A 22,208-nucleotide genomic window follows, 5' to 3' on the forward strand; every position below is an offset into this window, starting at 1 on the left:
GCATTTAATGGCATATGTTCTACTTTTGGTCTCTTTCTTGCAAAAGTCATGGTGTCTTAACATGTGATATTTTTTAGCAGTATTTTTAAAAGCCTCTTTTGACAGGAATAACATCCCAACTTCTAACTTGCTCAACTCATCCCAAAGCGAAGAAGATTATGGTTTTGAGAAAGTAACAATAGTTAACAATAAAAAATCTATTTCCGAGTAGGGTGGAGCAGGCACAATTGGGACAATTGGGTTTGATATACTAGTGTTGTAATAATTGCACAAATTAAAATCAGAACCATAATCATCATTATTTGTTTTATCATTGTAAAACAAAAATTCATCTTTGTCTTCTAAATCTTCATCATCTTCATGATTGATGTAATAATCACTGTAGTCCGATTCATAATTGAAATCCAATTGACTTAAACCAACATCATCAAATTGAATTCGAACATCACTTAACAGTGTTATTGACGTCATCGGTAACATCAAGATTTTCTAATGTACTAGTATTCGAAGGGCTGGCTTCATCTATGACATTTATACTATCACCTAGTCGGTAAATGTCAATGTAGAATTCAATTGATTCCACACCCCTAATTTGCTCAATGAAATTAAACATTATTGATATGTCTTTATCAATTCTCAAATCCATGCAAGCCCAATTCAAAACACCTCTGCTTAGTTTTAGTTTCCTAAAAATGATATGCTCAATGAATTTGCGTCCTTTTACTTGGAAATTATACATACTATTCTTATCGCGAGATTTGCATATGTTAATCTACTACCAATATTAAACATAGCTAATCCACCCCTACAATAATCGAATCCATCATCACCCAAAATACTATCTCCATCTTAGTAAATGGTAGCATAACGTGGACTTGACATCTTCATGTAGAAAAAATGACATTTCTTATAATTTACAATATACTTTTTAAAATATTACGTAAATATAATATAAATATTAAAAATGAAAATTTCAATACCGTTTCGGACAATTTGACTAGTTAATGTATGAGGGCTAACCGAAACATAATATATTTTGGTTTTCAATTAAACCAATCGAACTAATATGCTCAATAATATATTAATTTAATATTATTATTTGCAATAAATTTTTTAAGGTTCATATATATATATATACATAACCAAACTATTACTTATGCAGTAAATGTAAATAAATTATAATTCTTAATAGATGACTGGCTTTTTTTTTTTCTCCAATATGACAATCAATTGCAATCCCTTCAAATTCACAAGTCTCTTAGATCTAGCAATTTTACTTCTTCCAAAATAAGTTGACATGTACACATAAAAAAATTATATTATTTTTCTTCATATTTGTATTTTCCACATAATATTATCAATTTAAATTAAACTTATCAAATTTACAAATTAATAAAAAGAATTACAATTGTTAACAATATATTGTTTACACATAAAAAAAATTATCATATATACATTTTATCTTATTCTTTTTTAAATCAAATAATATATTGAGAATTAAACTACATAATTAAATTTTTATACTTTTAATAAAATTTTCATTATTTACACATAAAAATATAGTTTTATATTATTTTAACCTATTTTTTTCCTAAATCAATTTGCTTAATATATATTAAAATTACTAATAATATATATATATTTTTTATTTTCTTTTTAGCTAATTTATTACCTTGTTTATATATATAATCATTTTATATACCTCATAATTTTTTTTAATATAAAATTTACAGCATAATATATAACTTTCACTAATAATAATTTTTATTTTTACATTTTTATTAATACAAATTTTTTACCATACTACTAAAATTATTACACATAAAAAAATATTATATATAGATTTTATCCTATTTTCCTGAATCTAATAATATATTGAGAATTAAATCACATAATTAAATTTTATGCTAATATAAATTTATCTCATATTTATTTTAAATACTTTAAACACTAATATATTATTTTTCTTAAAAAAATATGTAATATATTATCTATATTTTACCTAATTACTTTTACCAAAAATATAATTAAGATTAAAAAAAATAATTTCAATATATTCTTTTAACTTATTATACTTTTAATAATTTTTTCATTATTTACACATAAAAAATTACATTTTATATTATTTTAACCTATTTTTTTCCTTAAAAAAAATCTAAATATATATTCAAATTAATGATAATATATATTTTTATTATTCTCTTTTGAACTATTTTATTACCTTGTTTACACATATGATCATTTTATATACCTAAAATTTTTTTCTAATTTAAATTTTACACCAAAATATATAATCTTTACTAATAATAATTTTTATTTTTACATTTTTACTAATAAAAATTCTTGATCACACTACTAAAATTATTACAAAATATTTTATTTCACTATTAAAATTTAAAAATATTTTAACAATACAAAAATTATTTTCTTAACATCAAAATTAACACTATATATAGCTTAAAAAAAAATACTACACATACTTTACTTCAGACGGCTAAAATTATTACACATAAAAAAATATTATATGCAGATTTTATCTTATTTTCTTGAATCTAATAATATATTGAGAATTAAACCACATAATTAAATTTTATGCTAATATAAATTTATCTCATGTTTATTTTAAATACTTTAAACAATAATATATTATTTTTCTTAAAAAAATATGTAATATATTATCTATATTTAACCTAATTACTTTTACCAAAAATATAATTAAGATTAAAAAAAATCATTTCAATATATTCTTTTAACTTATTATACTTTTAATAATTTTTTCACTATTTACACATAAAAAATTACATTTTATATTATTTTAACCTATTTTTTTCCTTAAAAAAATCTAAATATATATTCAAATTAATGATAATGTATATTTTTATTATTCTCTTTTGAACTATTTTATTACCTTGTTTACACATATAATCATTTTATATACCTAAAATTTTTTTTCTAATTTAAATTTTACACCAAAATATATAATTTTTACAAATAATAATTTTTATTTTTACATTTTTACTAATAAAAATTCTTGATCACACTACTAAAATTATTATAAAATATTTTATTTCACTATTAAAATTTAAAAATATTTTAACAATACAAAAATTATTTTCTTAACATCAAAATTAACACTGCATATAGCTTAAAAAAAAAATACTACACATACTTTACTTTAGAGAGCTAGAGAGTTTTTGCTAGCTGATTGCTTGATGAGTGAATTGAGAGGGAGAGGGAGAGAAAATTTATAGAGTAGTGTAGCTATTTAGTCAAATTGAAACTTTAGTGATAAGATCATGTACTGCTAGACGCTACTAATAGTAGAGTCCATTTATTATATCAATCATTTTGCATATTTTGCATTATACGAAGTATGCTAGACGTTCCATAGATGACACCCAGCTACTAGACCTACCATTCTAATTTTGTGTGGATCGAAGCATAAAGCAATCATGTTAGACGCTACCCATGGTAGTGTCTAGTTGCATGATGTCACGTCGTTTGCATGCTAGACGCTATTATGGGTAGTGCCCAGCTGACCATGATATACTTTATCTACTTGCTTGCCAACTTGACCTTGTTTATTGGCTACAAAGAGCAGGGTCCACTAATTTTTTATTATTTTTTTTGACTTCTCAAATAAATTAAAATTTTCTTTTAATTTTTATTTATATAGACACTAACATTAGTTGAATCTATCCCTTTTTCACTCCTTTTATCCCTTTTAGCAAATATTTTCTATTGCACACCTTTTTAATAATTTTGTTTTTCAATTAGGTAAAATGCCCTTAGTCTCTGCCTCCTTTCAAATAGAGGGAAAAGTGAATAGTGAAAAAAAGAAGAAGCAAAAATGTAAACAAAATAAATGTAAAAGGCTCATGAGGGGCACCCTTTGTCATCATCTTCAACTCATCAGCTATTTCTCTCCCCGTCTCCTTCTCTCGAGTGAGTCCTCTCTATCTCTCTCTCTCTGTTTTCTATAGGTGTATGTGTAATCTTATAGTGTTGATCGTTTTCAGGTTCCTTTTGAAGCTGTGAGACTCAATTGATCGCCATCGTCAGTAAATTTCACCAGAACAGCAACAGAATTCTTAATAAATTGGAAGCGCTCGTTTCGCCACATGATCCGTGTATATTTGAGCTCTGTTGTTTCAATTAAATTAGGGTTAGGGTTTTCTTCCCCATTAGAGACGCCCTAAATTCTGTTGTATTCTGTTCTTCTAGTTATATTATCTATAGTACTATTGAATTTAGGTTTGTTTTTTTTTTTCACTTGTTATTTTGGATTTTGGTTTCTAAAAGTTTAGGCCTTACTTGTGTTATGGTCGGAATTTATTGTAGCTGTCTTCGCTTAGTACTGTACAATCAACAATTATTTCTTCATTCTTAGTTTTTATTTGCTATTTTCTTTTTACATGTTTATGGAAAGTTGCATCAATAAATTTTGTGTCTGATATCCCCATATTCAAAAGTTGAGAAAAAAGAGAGAGGTCAAAAAAAAAAAAAAAATTAAGAAAAACAGAAAAATAATAAATTTTGTGAAAAGAATTACGAATGGGGAGCCCAGGAATAAGCACCCGAAATAATGGGGGTAAGCAACAGCGGTTAGGCATTACAGAGCCCATTTCCTTGGGTGGACCAACAGAGTACGACGAGATAAAGACCCGAGAACTTGAAAAGGTTCATTTTTGGCATTGTTTGTTCTTGTTTCCTTATTCTGATCTTGTCAAAGTAGTAGTTCTATAAATTTTTGAATGTGAGTATTTGTGGCATGCCCAGTTTTTGCGAGATGTGGGACTGCATGAGAGTCAGGAGGAAGCTGTGCTTAGAGAGGAAGTGCTTGGGAGGCTAGACCAGGTTGAACTATTTATGTATACATGTAGCTTTGTTCCTCACCTGAAGAATAATTGTTCTTTACTTGTTGAAGTTTACTATATTTTCTTAGGAATTTAGTACAGTTCTTAATTTGTCTAAGCTGCCTAAATGTGCTTGTTGATAATATAAAATGGAACAGATTGTGAAGAATTGGGTCAAAGCTATTAGCCGCTCAAAAGGGTTGAATGAGCAACTTGTACAAGAAGCAAATGCTAAGATTTTCACCTTTGGTTCTTATCGGCTGGGAGTATGTTTCTAATCTTATAGTTTCATTCTCAAGAGTTGTTTACAATTGCCCTTTTTTCATACATGCTTTCTAGGTTGGAAGTTGGAACTTGAGGGGGAGAAAAGAAGGCATGCTGTCATTTGATGCTCTACCTTGAGCTGGCTGATTTATTTCAATTTTATTTGTATGTGTTTGTGGATTAAACTAATAAGCTATTCTTGTACAGCTCTCCTTTGGGTGTCAGCTGGTTGTGTAGTTTTGAGTGATACTGTTAGTATTATTCTCATTTTCCCCCTTTCCATCTTCAAGCCTTGAGAACGTGAAATTCCACTTGGCATATTTTTTGAGATGTGTATTATTGAATCATTTAGAAAATCCCTGTGTAATTGCAATACAAAATATGTGACGGATTGAAATCAAATATAGGGAATGTGCACTGGGTTGTTAACTGGATTCATGGTTATTTCTTTAACAGTATGTAAAGCTACCATGTCAATGCTAATGCCATTCATGCAACTGTTGAGCTTTTGGTGTGAACCACTTTACCCTGCACAGTTGGGTTTCCTCCTAGATCATAAATTATGGGTTTGTCCTTTTAAGTGGAAGCTTCTGTGGTGTCATCATATTCCTTCACTTCTTAATTTTTAATTTCTTCTCTGAAGAGGTTGACTAGGAAATGTGGGATTATGGAAGATTTTCTGGTTAAGAGGAGTTGTAGGAAATTTTTTTTTTCCTGTTATTAAATTTTGGTAGATAAAGGGATCAGAATATTTGATTGTTTTAAGGTGAGGTGATGGTCTATTCATGAATTTTTAAATGTGAAATGGATGAAAGAAGCATGTTTTTGGTCTGTGAAGCTGGCAACTGTGTTATCTATTTTTAAACTGTTATAGAAGTCTTTTTCAATTACGAGATTGACTCCTATAGGATATCCTTGTTAGAAAAGGATTCCTAATCAATGTAGAAGTAGAATTTCAATCCATGTGGAATAGGAGTTGATTGTGTATATATATATATATATATATATATTTGTGTATTATGAATATATGAGAAAAATATCTTCAATTACATGGTATCAGAGCTCGGTCCCGAAGCCCTGAGAATTCTCTCTCGTTCCCCTGTTCTTTCCCTCGACTCACTGTAACCTAGGAGAACTCCCTAGGGTTATTACGGTATCTCACAGCCACCCTCAGGAGGTGACGCAAGTGTCGATTGACCTCCCTTGAAAGTCCGGTGACCTAACTTGAAGAGAGTGGCCTCCACGCGCTACTTCTTTGTTTATGTTCCTGTTCCTATTCCTGTTCCTGTTCCATGTGCCGGCGCGTGTTTGCGTGTGGTGTTTTCCGGCAACGTCCGACGACTGGACCCCCTTCCCTGGCGTCGCCCCAACGTGCTAATTCCATCCCTGTAGGTTGTGTTTAGTTTTGAGGCTTCGTTCTTGGTGGTGCTTGAAGATCCTCTTTTTTGGGTCACTAGATCATAAAGATCTTTAACATTTGACAGTCTCTTGGGTTATTTGTGGACTGTGGATAGTTAAAGTGCAATGACTGAGGGTTAGACCAAGTCTATAATTCTTGATGTAGTCCTGGTGATGACTAAAATCACTGAAAACAGACTCAATGGCTTGAATTACTTGGAATGGAGCAAAGCTATTCGGATTTATTTGAGAAGCATTGATATAGATGAACATCTCACAAAAGATCCATCGGATGATGATATTAGGCAAGCTTGGCCGAGGGAAAATGGCTGTTTGTTCTTATAGCTTCGGAATTCAATTCACAGTGAGATAATGAGTCTTATTAATCACTGTATGTTAAAGAATTGATGGAGTATTTAGAATTTTTATACTCTGGCAAAGGCAATATTTCTCGCATATATGATGTTTGCAAAGCATTTTATCGACCTGTAAAACAAAATAAGACTCTTACAGTATATTTTATGAAATTTAAACACATTTATGAAGAGCTTAATGTTCTGTTACCATTCAGTCCTGATGTAAAGTTGCAACAAGCTCAACGTGAGCAAATGTCTGTTATAAGTTTTTTTACTGGTTTACTCTTAGAATATGAGGCTGTTAAGTCTCAGATTCTCTCTGGTTCTGAGATTTCCTCTCTTCATGATACTTTGACACGTGTCCTCCGTACAGAGAGCACTCATTCTTCACAACCCACTAACAGTGCTCTTATTAGTCGGAATATAAGTGGACAGTAGATAAATAGAGGAGGATATAGAGGAGGGATTACTAACAACAGAAATAATCAACGCAATGGGGAGGCTAGTTTTAATAAGGACTCAGGAGAAGTCATTTATTTTTATTGCCATGAGTGTGGACACACAAAACGTAACTGTTTGAAACTTTAGAGGAAAAATTAGTGATCACAAGTGGCAAATATGGTAACAGAAAATTCTATAGTGTCTTCCTCCTTTGAGAAAACTATCTCAGTGTCTGCAGAAGAATTTGCACAGTTCTCCTAGTATTAGGCATATCTAAAGTCTAGCAATTCCTCAATTACTGCTATCGCTGAGTCAGGTAAATCCAGTATATGCCTTGTGTCCTCTTCGTCCAAATGGGTCATTGATTTTGGTGCTACAGATCATATGACCGGTAATTCTGATCTTTTATCTGATTTTCAGTCTTTTACTACTCCTTCTACAGTCACTTTAGCTGATGGATTTACTTCATGTGTCATGGGTTCTGGAACTATGAATCTAACAACATTCATATCTTTGTCATTTGTCTTATATCTACCGAACTTTTCTTTTATTTTACTCTCTGTTAGTAAACTCACTTGAAACTTAAATTGTTCTATTTTTTTGATCATTGTTTGTTTCAAGATCTTACGACGAAGAAGATTGTTGGTAAAGGGCATGAGTCAGGTGGTCTCTACATCCTTGATAAATGTGAACTCGATCTATTGCTTGCTCCAATACCTTAACTCCTCTTGAAGTTCATTGTAGATTGGGCCATCCTTCCTTATCTACCTTGAAAAAATAATGTCCTCAGTTTCAGTCTTTGTCAGTACTAGAATGTGAGTCGTGTTAGTTTGCTAAGCATCATCGTTTACCTTTTGTGCCTAGAGTCAATAAACGAGTTTTGTCCAATTTTGAATTAGTTCATTCTGATATTTAGGATCCTTGTTTTATTACCTTTAAACTTGGATTTAAATACTTTGTTACTTTTGTGGATGATTGCTCTCGTGTTACATGGTTATATTTAATGAAGAATCATTTTTGAGTTATTTTCTATCTTTAATGCCTTTTATGTTGAAATTAAAACTCAGTTTAATACTCCTATACACATGTTGAGAAGTTATAATGCAAAAATATATGTTTTTGAGCACTTTTAGACCTATATAACACAAAATGGTATTCTTCATCAGTCTTTCTGTGTTAATACACCATCTCAAAATGGTGTTGCCGAAAGAAAAAATTGACATCTTCTTAAGGTAGCTTGGGCACCTCTTTTCCAAATGAAGGTACCTAGACATTTTTGGGCTAATGTAGTTTCTACAGCATATTTTTGGATTAATCGTGTGCCATCTTCTGTTCTTGATAGGGATATTCCTTGTACTATTTTGTTTCTATCTAAATCATTATTTCCTGTTGAACCGTGGGTTTTTTGTTGTACTTGTTTTGTACGAGATGTTCGTTCACAAGTTTCTAAATTGGATCCAAAGTCTCTTAAATGTGTTTTCCTTGGATACACGTGACTCTAAAAAGGATACAGGTGTTTTTATCCAACTCTTAATTATTATATTGTTTCTGTTGATGTTACATTTTTTGAGTCTACTATATTATTTCCTCAAACATCTATGTATGAGAATTAGGGGTGGGATGATGACTTTTAAGTTTACACTGTTAAACAAAATCTTCCTCCTCCTCCTCATTCTCCTTTCTGTCACTGTCCCAGCTCAGTTAGACCCCTTGTTGTTCATGTTTATTCAAGGAGATTGTAGACTCCAGACTTAGATCCTCCACCATTTTCGTCATCGGAAGATCCAGTTACTACCACTAATCATGATCCTACTTTAGATCTTCTCATTACTCTTCGCAAAGGTAAACGTGCATGTATTTACTCTATTTCTTCTTTTATTTTTTATAATCATTTGTCTTCTCCTTCTCGATATTTTGTTACCTCTTTAGACTCTATAAAAATCTCTAAAATAGTAATTGAGGCATTATCTCATTCTGGTTAGTGTGCCACTATGAAAGAGGAAATGCAAGCCTTAAATACAAATGATACATGATGAGAATTGGCACCTTTGTCCACTTGTAAGAAGGCTATTGGTTGCAAATGGGTTTTCTCAGTGAAGACGAATCCTGATAACCTATAGCCAGATTGAAAGCACGTCTTGTAGCCAAAGGATATGCTCAAACATATGGGGTGGATTATTCTGATAATTTTTCTCTTGCGGCTAAACTAGCTTCATTTCAATTGTTTATCTCTCTAGCTGTTACGTATGATTAGCCTTTGCACCAATTAGATATAAAGAATGCATTTCTTCATGGTGATCTTCAAGAGGAGGTATATATAGAGCAACCACTAGGATTTGTTGCTCAGGGGGAGTTGGGTAAAGTTTGTAAACTCCTAAAGTCTCTTTATGGCTTGAAACAAAGTTCTCGGACTTGGTTTGGGAGATTCAGTGAAGTGGTACAGGATTTTGGCATGCAAAAGAGTAAGTGCAATCATTCGGTATTTTATAGGCATCTAAGGCTCGCCTAATTTTTACTAGTAGTGTATGTTGATGATGTTGTTATCATTGAGCGTGACTCTGCATGTATTTCATCCTTTAAACACTTCCTTCAGACTCAGTTTCAAACAAAAGACTTGGGCCTACTCAAATACTTCTTAGATATTGAAGTTATGAGAAGTAGGAAAGTTATCTTCTTGTTTCAGCAGAAATATGTTCTTGATCTACTGACAAAAATTGAGAAATTAGGTGCTAAGCCTTGTAATATTCCAATGACCCTAAATCTGCAACTTGGAGCAGAGGATGGTAAGCTATTTGAAGATCTAGAAAAATACAGGAGGTTGGTAGGTAAATTGAACTATCTTATAATAACTCGTCATGATATTGCATACTCAGTCAGTGTGGTAAGTTAGTTTATGTTTTCCCCAACTGTTGCTTATTAGGAAGCTTTGGGACAAATTTTGTGTTATTTGAAGGGAGCTCTAGGGCGCGGCTTGTTATATAGTAATAATGGGTATTTGAATATTGAATGTTTTTTAGATGTAGACTGGGCAAGTTCTAAGACTGATAAAAGATCAACTACCAGATATTGTGTATTTGTTGGAGGTAATTTGGTGTCCTGGAGAAGTAAGAAATAGAGGGTAGCCTCTCGATCTAGTGTTGAATCGAAATACAGAGCTACGACACAATCAGTGTGTGAAATAGTGTGGATACTTCAATTATTAGATGAGGTTGGCTTTAAGACCTTGCCTGCGCAATTATGGTGTGACAATCAAGCTGCTCTCCATATTGTTTCTAATCCTTTGTTCCATGAACAGACCAAGCATATTGAAATTGATTGTCATTTTGTCTGCAAAAAGCTTCAACAAGGGATCATCTCAATACAACACATCAAAATTGGAAAGCAATGAGGAGATATGTTTACAAAAGTTCTAAGTGGAGCTCGGGTTGACTACATTTGTAACAAGTTGGGCATAATTAACATCTATGCTCCAATTTGAGGGGGAATGTTATAGAAGTCTTTTTCAATTAGGAGATTGACTCCTATAGGATATCCATGTTAAGAAAGGATTACTAATCAATGTAGAAGTAGAATTTAGAAGTAGAGTTTCACTCCATGTAGAAAAGGAGTTGATTGTATATGTGTATGTGTGTGTGTGTGTGTGTGTGTGTGTGTATTAACTCCTTTGAATATATGAGAAAAATACCTTCAATTACATAAATAAAATAAAAAAAGATATAAAAGGGGAGAGAAAGAGGGAAAAGTAAACAGTGGAAGAAATCTTTAATTGTCAAGACATAGTTAACACAATTGTAGTTTGTGTTATGCGTTGGTAACTTGCTACCATACTGCATCATGAAGAACTCTACTTTAGACCTGAAGAACTAGAGAATAAGAATCGAAAAATGAAAGTAGAAGAAACAAAACTGGAAAAGAAAGGGGAAAGGTTCTTTGCATTTTTCTCAGAAAAGAAAAAGGGAGGAAGATGCTATGCTGTCCCATAAATTCTACTGACGGCTTTTTATCGCTGTCTTATAAATTCTACTGACAGGGCTTTTTAACTTCTTTTTCTCCCTCTTTCTCATTGACTTCGTTTTCGTTGTTTACTGTATGAATGGTTGTGCTGGTATTCTGGAACATCGGAAGATGGCAGGTAGGATTTAAATAGTGATAGTTTAGTAGCTGCAAGTTGTCTTTATTTTGCTTTATAGAGTCTCTTTGTATGACCACTCATTGGCAGTCTTACAACAATTTGCATTTTCCATATCTTTCATCTTCCTGAGAACAGAAGGCGTGTGTTGAGCTTGAGGGCTTACCAAATCATTTCCTAGTTAACACGCTGGTCTCTAAGTAACTAATTTGGCATTGATGATTTACCAAATATATAAATGTAAAAATTTCTGATGCGAAATTGGTTTCAAAAAGAGCTTAGTGTCGAAAAAGGATCCATATTCACATAGCTGACCCAACTTGTTTGGGTAATAGGCTTAGTTGTTGTATAAATGTAAATTTCTCTGAATGCATTTTTCAATATTATATGAAAATCATAAAAAATAGTAGTGTGGGTAGTAATCATGATGTCAAGATCCAGAGAGGATAGAATAAAGACAGCTGTTCATCTGAATCATATGTTTTTGGTAAAATTTTCTTGTGACTGGGGAAAAAATTGTTATGCCGTCTATCATCTCATCTATTTATTTGAAACTCTAAGAAAGGAAAGGATTGAATTCCTAATTGATTATGGTTTTTCTTTAGGTGCATGGCCCTGGTGCAGATATAGACACGCTTTGTGTGGGGCCTAGATATGCAACACGAGAAGTGCGATCAGTTCCTGCCTGTTTATGGTGCAGCAAATTTTAGTTTCAGCTTTTGTGATGCTTAATGAATTAAGCAATGCTTCTAATGCTGGTTGCAGGAAGATTTTTTTGGCGAGCTATATAGAATGCTTTCGGAGATGCCTGAAGTGACAGAGTTGCATCCTGTTCCTGATGCGCATGTTCCAGTAATGAAATTCAAGTGTAAAGGTGTTTCTATAGATCTTCTTTATGCAAAGTTGTCCCTTTGGGTGATTCCCGAAGTAAGTGTTGGTTTAACTTGGCATTTGTTTTTTTCCTATGCATTTTATTTGAAAACCTTCTGTTGTCTTTATTAGATGTACTTTATTTTCTTTCTTTCAGTTAATTCCATTGTTTTGTTAATATATGCCAATGATATGCTTGACTTGCTTTTTTTGTTTCTTCCATAATACATGCAGAAGTTATGAACTAGGTGTGCATTGATTGATATATTTTTTTTTCTTGTTCATCAGGTGATGGCTATTTATATTTTCCGTGATATGTGCAGTATTGTTGCTTGGATTTGGAATAACAGAAAAAAAAAAGAAGAAGAAAAAGAGAGATTGTTAGGCGGGTAGCTAGCTTTGTGCTTTGTGCTTTATGAGAATGTGGACATGTGCTTCTTTCCTTGTTTGTTGAGGAGCATATATAATGGGATATTTGAGTTTAAAGCATAAAGGTTTTACATGCTTCACTGTGCTGATCATTGCCTTTTATTGAAGACCTTGTTTTCTCAGATTCTTTGTTTGATATCATGTGCAGAAGCATCTCTTGTTTTATTCTTATTTATCTCTGTTTTATTTTGTAAATTTTAACTGCTTTGGATTTTTTTTTTTAACTTGAATTTTTTTACAGGATTTAGACATTTCACAGGACTCGATACTACAAAATGCTGACGAACAAACCGTCCGCAGTCTTAATGGTTGCAGAGTTACTGATCAGATTTTGCGTTTGGTGCCAAATATTAGGGTTTGGAAATTGCTTTATATTTTAGATGCTCTTTTGCTTTTCCAGTTTGGTTGTGTCTATCACATATTTTGTTTCTAATAGTGTTTCTTTTTCTGAGTTCAGAATTTCCGAACAACATTGCGATGCATGCGGTTTTGGGCAAAACGTCGTGGTGTTTATTCAAATGTATGGTTCCATGTTCTGATATTAATTGTTATGCTGTGTACTACCATTTTGTTTAATGTTTGTCAAATTGGTTGCCTGTTTCTCATGTTCAGGTTGCAGGTTTTCTTGGTGGTATAAATTGGGCATTACTTGTTGCTCGTATATGCCAGCTATATCCCAATGCATTGCCCAATATGCTAGTATCTCGGTTCTTTAGGGTATATACTCAATGGCGTTGGCCAAATCCAGTCATGCTCTGTGCCATTGAAGAAGGATCTCTTGGTCTTCAGGTTTGGGATCCTAGAAGAAATCCAAAAGACAGGTTCCATTTGATGCCTATTATTACACCTGCGTATCCTTGTATGAATTCTAGCTACAATGTGTCATCCAGCACTTTGCGCATAATGACAGAAGAGTTTCAGAGGGGCAATGAGATTTGTGAGGTATGATTTTTAATTCATGAGATATCTTGCTTCTCCATTCAGAGTACATAAACATGGAGATACAGTTTCAAGAAATATTTGACTGTTTTCTTTCTTCATTCCTCTTTTTTTTCTCCCCCATTTTTTCTTAAATAATTTCTTGTGGAATCTTGACATGCTTCATTGCTAAAACCTTCTACCAATGGTTGTGCCTATGTGTTTTACAGGATGAGCTATTATTTATTCATTGTAGTTCTGATTTGGGTTTATATCAACTCATGCATTGCACTACTGTTTCCACCTTTTGAGTGATGCTTTATTCTTGGGTTCCCAGTCTTAGTAATTGAGTGTGTTCATAGTCATTATCTCTAACAACTAGGTAGGTAGTTATTCTCTCAAATGGATCTAATTAGATTATAATATATTTCTTGCTTTAGCTTTCTATCATTGGTAAAGGTTGGACAAGTGAGCCTTCTTATTTATCTTCTTCTTCTTCTTCTTCTTTTATTTATTTATTTATTTATTTATTTTGAGTGAAAGAGAAGGGTTTTATTCAGTTTTTTTCAGTGGTTTATGTTTCGTGGCATGTATTTCATGAGGCATTGTTACAATGTTGTGTTCATCATCATCATTTGCATGAATTCATGCTTTCTGGTGCTTGCAGGCTATGGAGGCAAACAAGGCTGATTGGGATACCCTTTTTGAGCCTTTTTCGTTCTTTGAAGCATACAAGAATTATCTACAAATAGACATTAATGCAGAAAATGAAGATGATTTGAGAAATTGGAAAGGGTGGGTTGAATCTCGTCTCCGTCAGCTTACATTGAAGGTGAGGTCCTTTTTCACGCTTCCCCTTCTTCCTTCCCTGAAAAGAGATGATATTTTGCTGTTTTCAGCTCTCTAATATGTGCAATCTATTTATGTTTTTAATGTATGGTGATACTCATTCCAGTTTATTTTCTAACTTAGATTGAGAGGCACACTTACAATATGCTTCAGTGCCATCCACATCCAGGCGAATTTACAGACAAATGTAGACCTCTACACTGTTCGTACTTTATGGGTTTGCAACGTAAACAAGGGGTTCCTGTAAATGATGGTGAACAGTTCGATATAAGGTTAACTGTTGAGGAATTTAAACACTCTGTCAACATGTATAACTTATGGAAGCCTGGAATGGAGATCCATGTAACCCATGTAAAACGGAGGAATATGCCTAGCTTTGTTTTCCCTAGTGGTATTCGTCCTTCTCGTCCATCAAAAGCAACTTGGGATAGCAGGCGAAGTTCAGCTGAAAAGTCATCTGAATGTAAAGGAGTTTCTGATGCGTTTGATGATGGAAGGAAGAGAAAGCGAATTGATGATAATGTAGCAAATACCATGAAAGTTGCCAAGTCCTTTGCTGGTTCTTCTTTGAATGGGGAATTTAACGAGGGAAACCCTTCTGCTGGTGTTTTTGTGGGAGGTGTCTTTGCTAGTGCAAATTTGATAGGGGAGCCAAAGGAAGAAAAAGAAGAGAGTAATAGAACAGACGGCATTAACAATATAAAAAGCTTAGCAGGGAATCTTGTTCAAAATGGGGAGCTTAATTCTCAAACTAAAGATTTGTCTGCCACCAATGATGCCCCTTTCTCTAAGGAGGCTGAGAAGCTGGCAATTGAGAAAATAATGTCTGGTCCTTACGTTACTAACCAAACTTTACTGCAAGAGCTTGATGAGCTTGAAGATGATTTTGAATATAGAAATCAGGTCAAAGATTCAGGAGTAAATGCAAAAGTCAGTTCAGTGGAATCTACATCAGCAAATACAACAGCAACATCGTTGGCTAATGTACCTGTATCTCCACCAGTAACATCCAGCTATGGAGCTGGTCCATCTACTTCATGTCCTAGTGGCGACTTGGAGGAACTTGAGGTCTTTTCTGCTCTAAATAGAAATTTGATATTTTTGCTTTACTAGGCTCCTATATAAGAATTTGTTTTATGCTTTTATTATTATTATTATTGGGTGTTGCATAACTTGCATTTACTTGTGTGCAATATATCTTTTGCTATGTTGCATGTTTCCTGCACTCTTCATGGTGAAGCATGAATAAAAGGTAGAAACTTAAGATTCTACTGCTAGGATTTGAGAACAAAGTTCATTTTTCCCCTGGTTTATAGGAGAGTTTGATTTTGACATACTGTTTTGATGAGACTGTCAGTATGCTGTTTGCACACATGGGTGGTTTCTGCTATTGATAATAATTTTTACAGAGGATCTGTTTCTGGTTATTTAGGATAACTGAAGATTCTATTCACTTCTTTGAATTATGGGCATTGACCTAAGTTGTTATTCCATTAGAAATGATAGTTTTAATGCCCCAAAGTCGACCTATGTAGTTTAAGGTAGGAATAATCCATATTGAAGCCTTGAACTTTAAAAGGGGAAAAAACTATTAAGCTATTCAATTTTTATTTTGATCTATCAAGTACTCTGTTCAAAACAGCAGATGAGAGTTAAATATTTTATGATAAATGAATAAAAATTGCATAAGATAGAAAAGGACTCGATTACATATTGAGACGAGGATACCAAGAATGGATAGAAATGTGTTATTCTGAAATATAATCAATTTCATTTTAATTTACTGTTAATTTGAAGATTTTAAATTTTGATTTTGATATTATAATGAAGCATGATGACACTTTGTCAAGAACTCAGTAGGTCAAAAAAAAAAAAAAAAAAATCGCTTTAAAGTTGTGTGGATTTTATGTGGGTTATTTAGATGCATCTAGATTCAAAATACCCACTTAACATCAATAGGTTGTACTGAGCTTTTTATAGTTTGCAATGCTATTTTGGTATCTTCTCTGATTCAAAGTTGCTTAATTTTGTGGAATATGGCTATTGTTTTAGCTAAGCTTGCCGATACTTCGTAGTTGACGGTTTTGTTGTTTCTTCTGTTTTTAAGCCTGCTGAACTTGTGGCACCATTGTCTAATGGGTTCTCTTCTACGGCACCTGTGGTACAGCAGAAGCCACTTATCAGGTAATCTAAATCTACATCACAATAGCACTGAAAAAGAGCAATCAAAATTGTGTTGCAATTAAATGTCAGACTACATGTTTTTTTTATCATTGACCACTTTTTACTTTGTGTTATTATTAATATTAATTAATTTTCACATGGCAACTGGATATATCTTTGTTTTCCTTGGACTGGCAGGTTGAGCTTCACTTCTTTAGGTAAAGCCAGTGGCAAAAGCACATAAAGGGAGGTCAAGTATCAGCTGCCGCAAAACTATGCCAGGGTGTTTTTTCCATGCATGAGAACTAAATTAAAATGATATATATATATATATATATATATATATATATATATATATATATATATAATCATCCCCATACTTCTGTAGTATTGACATTCTATAGTTAATAAAACTTGAATCTGCAAATCTCCCCAGTTATGATTTTTGAGATTTTGTTTGCTTTATGAAAAATAATTTGTATGAGAAAATTATACGAAAAATAAGTTGAATGTGGTAAATATTTTTGATGAAAATTATTTTTTATTATTTGATTATAATGTTAAATTATTTGTATGTATTTATATTATATATAAAATTTTATTTATTTTATAAAAATAATTTATATATAAAAAATATTTTTAAAATTATTTTTATTGCAATGTTAAATTAACACACACGTGTGTGTGTGTATAAAAGTGTTTTTATATTTTAATAAAGTTATTAAATTTAAAAAAATGAAAAATATTTTTTTTTAAAAAATTATTAATTTTTTTTAAAATAATTAAACTTTTTTATTAAAAAAATATTTTTTATTTATTTAGAAAGTATAAAAAATATTTTTAAGAAAAATATATTTCATGAAATAAATAAAATATAAATGTTTATATTTTAATAAGATTATTAGAGTTTAAAAAATATTTTTTCTATTGAAAATATTTTTTTTATTATAAAAATAAAAAAATATTTTTTTATTAATTTATTTTTCTTAATTTCTAAACACAAAAAAATATAAATAAAACAAAGGGAGTTCTAATGTTTATTCTACTCTCGTTTCCATTTCCTGCTGTGATGAAGCAGTAGTGGGATGGCAAAATGGATACCATATTATTAAATTTTCCTTTATTTCTAAAATTGTGAATTTAAGAGTATTTTGAAAATTTATAATTTTTTTAATTTTAAATATAAATTTAAATTCTCATTTATTTCAAATGTATAGTGGTACAGTATCACCAAAATAGTTCGGCCAATCGAATAATTAGTATTTTGATTAACTTTGACCATTGAAGATAAACAAATTACATTATTCAGAATTTTAAATACCACTTTAATTAGATTTTCTTCAATTAAATTTCACTTTAATTGAATTTTTCTCGATCAAATTCAAATAAAATTTTATCTAATGCATATATAAGTAACTTAAATTTCTGCAGTTAACCAGTTCTACACACTTCTTAACTTGAGCGTGAAACATTTCATGGTGGGTTTTTGATTCATTTATTTTGGTAAAAAGTTATTTTAAGCCTTGTGAAATAGTCCAATAGTTGCATAAGCCTTAGTCAATCTATTTGGTCTGTCTAAGCATTTAAGATTCAAAAAAACACAAAAAGGCTCGAACTTAACACTGTTAACTTACCGTTATAATTTACATTTTATCTAATAAAATATAGCTATTAGAAGATTTCATCACCCAGCTACAATCGGTTTGATCATTAAAGCTAAATAAGCTTCACAATTTTATAAAAGCTTCATTATTGAGGAAAAAGAAAACAATAATGGAAAAGCATATTTTGATTACCAATAAAACAAAGGTACGAATTGTTTATAATTGACATGCAGATAAAGATAAAAAACAAGTCCACAACAACCTCTATCAATAATTTTTACAATTGCAGTATATATAAACTCAGTGCATACCAATTTATGCTTTGAATAAATGTTATATTTGTAATTAATTTTAAATATTTGCTTTTTTATTTGCAACTCAAAAGTGGATTGTTGTGAAAAATCACACCTATACAAAATAAAGAATATAAAATTTAACATGATTTGGCGTAAGTCTACTCCACCAAACAAATCCACTATAAAAAAAAATAATTACAACTACTAATTATTTTTCTTACCCTCAAAATCACTCAAATAAAACTTACGAAATTCAACACACCTCTCTACTTTGTGAGCTCTCTACAATACATTTCATATAATGGCCAACCATCTATTCATATATATATATATATATATATACCATTAAAACCTAGTCCTTTTAGGATTCTAATTATTAAATTTCATAATTTAAATTCTATTAAACTTCCTAAACTAATTATACTTCCTAATTTCAATTGGACTTCGTTTCTAACAATCTTCACCTCCAAGTCAAATGGAATTAGTTTTCATAATTTCTGTAAAAGTCAATTTTCTCTTTGGGTACTTCCTTGCACTCTTGATTGTTGATGTTGCCTTTTGTTTCCACTTGCATTCTTCCAATCATTGTGCTTCCTTTCAATTTCTAAAGATTATTTATACCAATCTTCACACCTTTAATGATCATAACAGCACATCAGCTAACTCTCATGAATCCACCATGAGAGTGTTTACTTCCTTGCACTCTTGATTGTTGATGTTGCCTCTTGTTTCCACTTGCATTCTTCCAATCAATGTGCTTCTTTCCAATTTCTAAAGATTATTTATACTAATCTTCACACCCTTAATGATCATAACAGCACATTGGCTAACTCTCATGACTCCACCATGAATTTAACACCCATGACCCAAGGAATCCAATTTATCCAATGAAATTAAGTTCCTTTCAAATTTAGAAATATATCTCAATTCATCAAACACTTTTACTTGACACTATGCAGCTTGATCTTTACTCTTCCATCACCTTTAACTTCCATCTTGTTCCCATTGACTAGTTTCACTTTTTTCTCATTTCTTTTCTTCAATCACATCAAACCACTCCTTCTTTGAGCAAATATGGAATGGGCAAGTAGAATCCATTAACCACTCATCTTGTAATGGATCTTTTGCCTTTTCCTTATCATCATCCGCATTCAAACATTCGCCATCAATACCATGATCCATTGCAATCGCAGTAGTTCTTTCTTTTTCTGTTTCGTTACTCTTCTTAAATTATTTAAATTATGCAAGATCTTCCTTCATCTTCATAAAATGGTATTGTATGTAACCCTTCTCATAATAGTATTAGCATTCTCTATTTTCATGGTCTAGTCGTGGTCTGGAGCTCAATCTACTATTCCTTCTCCAATTTTTTCAACATATTGCTTCTACCACGATTAGAACAAGTAACAAAAGCTTCACCTCCAGTGCTACTGTAACACCCCTATTTGCATAGCCTGGTATATTTCACTGTTTCGGTGACCGGTGTCGGTCCAAACAATTAAGAGAATTAGAACCACATCTAAGACACCTAGATAAGCCATGAACGCAAATAATTAGTAATTGCTAGATAGTTAAGTATAAATAAGAAAAATAGAACACAAGAAGTTAAATGAGCTGGGAGTCATAGCGATGGGTGACTTTCTCGAGAAGTGACAGCGAGGTCAGTCTTAACTCAAATTTCGAATCGAAAAATGTGACGCTGCGGTTCTTAGGACTATTACGAACACAATGGAAAAGAGAAAATCACGAAAAAGAGTTGTTAAGCAGGTCAAATAATTAGGTCAGGGATCCGGAAGAAATATCAAATAACTTGCAAACCGGATCAGACCGGCGAGGGGCAAATTGGTCAATTCACCCATAGAGGTGACTCATGACCTAACTGTCCAATAAAATATGAGAAATGAAATTTTGAAATATGGAATTAAATTAAAGAAGTATGGGAAAAACAAAAAGAAAAGAAAATTAAATTAAAAAGACTATTAACATCATAAGGCCCATGTAAGCATGACATCATTAACAAATTTAAATTCTAATTATTTAATTATGGATAATTACAAAGAGACAAATAAAGAAAGTTAAAAGGAAATTTTTTTTTTCTATTTTCTTCTTCTTCTTGCCGTGAACCCATTCTCTCTCTCTCATTTTTTTTTCCTCCCTCCATTAAAGCTCACTTTGAGCTTTTGTAACCCTAAATTACCACATAAATCCCTTAGAAAAGTTGTAGAAAATGGTCAATTGATGCAAATGACCTTACTTGAGTTGAGAAATGGTCAATTGTGACCATTTGTGGCGTGTCAGAATTGCTAGAACCAAGTTATGATTCGGATTGGTTAGTGATCAGATTCTGGTAGCTTGACCTAGGCTCCTTTCAGGGATCAAAACTGAAAATTTACCTACCAAATTGGTGTAAAGTCAATTGGGAATGAAACTAGACACAAAATAGATCATTTTTCATTTAGGAATCATGCCCAGAAAATGACCATAACTTAGTGAACAATTAGGCCAAATCCGGATTTGGGCACACTGCCCTGTACAAAAATGACTAAATAAATAGTAGTTACTTAAATGACTATAACTTGGTCTAGGAAGGTCCAAATGACCTGAATATTATACCGATGGAAAGCTGATAGCCAATGTGCCTAATATTATATCTAGCTTAAATGCCAGCCCACGGGCTTCATGCCTGACATGACCGACGTATACTGGATAGACATATGGTTGTCTAACCAGTATACTCCCGTGCATCTAACTTTCATAATTTGTTATAGGTTTCTTGGGCATTGATAATAATTAATTAAGACTGAATATACAATAAGTAAACAGAAAAGATCCCAATAATTTAAATTGTTTCCAAAGTGCAATAAAAATGTAAAAGACCCAGAAATTATGAATTGCAATTATTATTTCAGTTGTTTAATCAATGTTATGATAAATTATGCACCACTAAGCGTTATGCTTAGCGCGTTAGTTTTCCATCACGTAGGTACTGGAGATCAGTCCCAGTAGCAGCACCAGTAGTGCCCTGACAGAACTCTAACCAAATCTGCCACCATCTAGAGTCACCTCAGTCTTTTGTATTTTTGTTGGTAGGGCCCATGTATGTCTAGATTTTTTCTTTTGTTCATCAAATATAAACCCATGATGTATTTCATTTTGGATTGTAATTAAACTTTGAGATTGTGAGTAAACTTATACTTTATTATCTATGAATTTCTATATGAATGCAATAGATGATACCTTTTGAGATTCATAAATAATTGTGAATGATATGATAAAAAAGAATATGATATGGAAATGTGTGAAATAAATATGAACATGTTAACGGGTGATTAGTAGAACCCGCTAGATGTTAATAAAACAGAGGAGGCTCTGTCCAAGCCTCCATAGAAAAAAAAAATTTCCTACACATGGATTACCCTTTTAAATGATATGACAAATTTACAATGGACATGATAAGATGAGATAGGGTGCTCCAGTATTGAATGTGGCACTTCTTGCTCGGCTATACAGTGGACGGGTAAGGGGCGTCACAAGAACAACCATATCAGATGGATATTGTCTATCAATGATTATTCATGTGGGCAGTATTGCAATCTGTAGTCCCTAATTGGTATACCAATTTATCCAAGCTATAT

At 31.9% G+C, this 22,208-nt stretch overlaps 1 protein-coding gene across 1 annotated transcript; it reads left to right on the forward strand.

Moving 5' to 3' along the window:
* Positions 1-3,776: 3,776 nt before the first annotated feature.
* Positions 3,777-17,117, forward strand: LOC110658947 (nuclear poly(A) polymerase 1). Its single transcript, XM_021816746.2, has 13 exons — positions 3,777-3,945; positions 4,020-4,680; positions 4,780-4,857; positions 5,015-5,122; positions 12,050-12,112; positions 12,210-12,371; positions 12,985-13,098; positions 13,201-13,263; positions 13,356-13,685; positions 14,329-14,493; positions 14,634-15,578; positions 16,618-16,694; positions 16,872-17,117. The coding sequence occupies exons 2-13, from the start codon at positions 4,555-4,557 to the stop codon at positions 16,915-16,917; spliced, it is 2,277 nt and encodes a 758-aa protein (XP_021672438.2). The 5' UTR covers positions 3,777-3,945; positions 4,020-4,554; the 3' UTR covers positions 16,918-17,117.
* Positions 17,118-22,208: the final 5,091 nt, after the last annotated feature.

Source organism: Hevea brasiliensis, chromosome 9 (genome assembly GCF_030052815.1).
Source record: "Hevea brasiliensis isolate MT/VB/25A 57/8 chromosome 9, ASM3005281v1, whole genome shotgun sequence".
Lineage (NCBI taxonomy): Eukaryota > Viridiplantae > Streptophyta > Magnoliopsida > Malpighiales > Euphorbiaceae > Hevea > Hevea brasiliensis.

What these genes read in the sequence shown, in the direction of transcription:
- LOC110658947 (XM_021816746.2), top strand. Translation starts at nt 4,555, where the DNA reads ATGGGGAGCCCAGGAATAAGCACCCGAAATAATGGGGGTAAGCAACAG. An exon ending in AGACCCGAGAACTTGAAAAG is followed by an intron (nt 4,681 to 4,779) that starts GTTCATTTTTGG and finishes TGGCATGCCCAG; the next exon opens with TTTTTGCGAGATGTGGGACT. An exon ending in CCCTTTGGGTGATTCCCGAA is followed by an intron (nt 12,372 to 12,984) that starts GTAAGTGTTGGT and finishes ATTTTTTTACAG; the next exon opens with GATTTAGACATTTCACAGGA.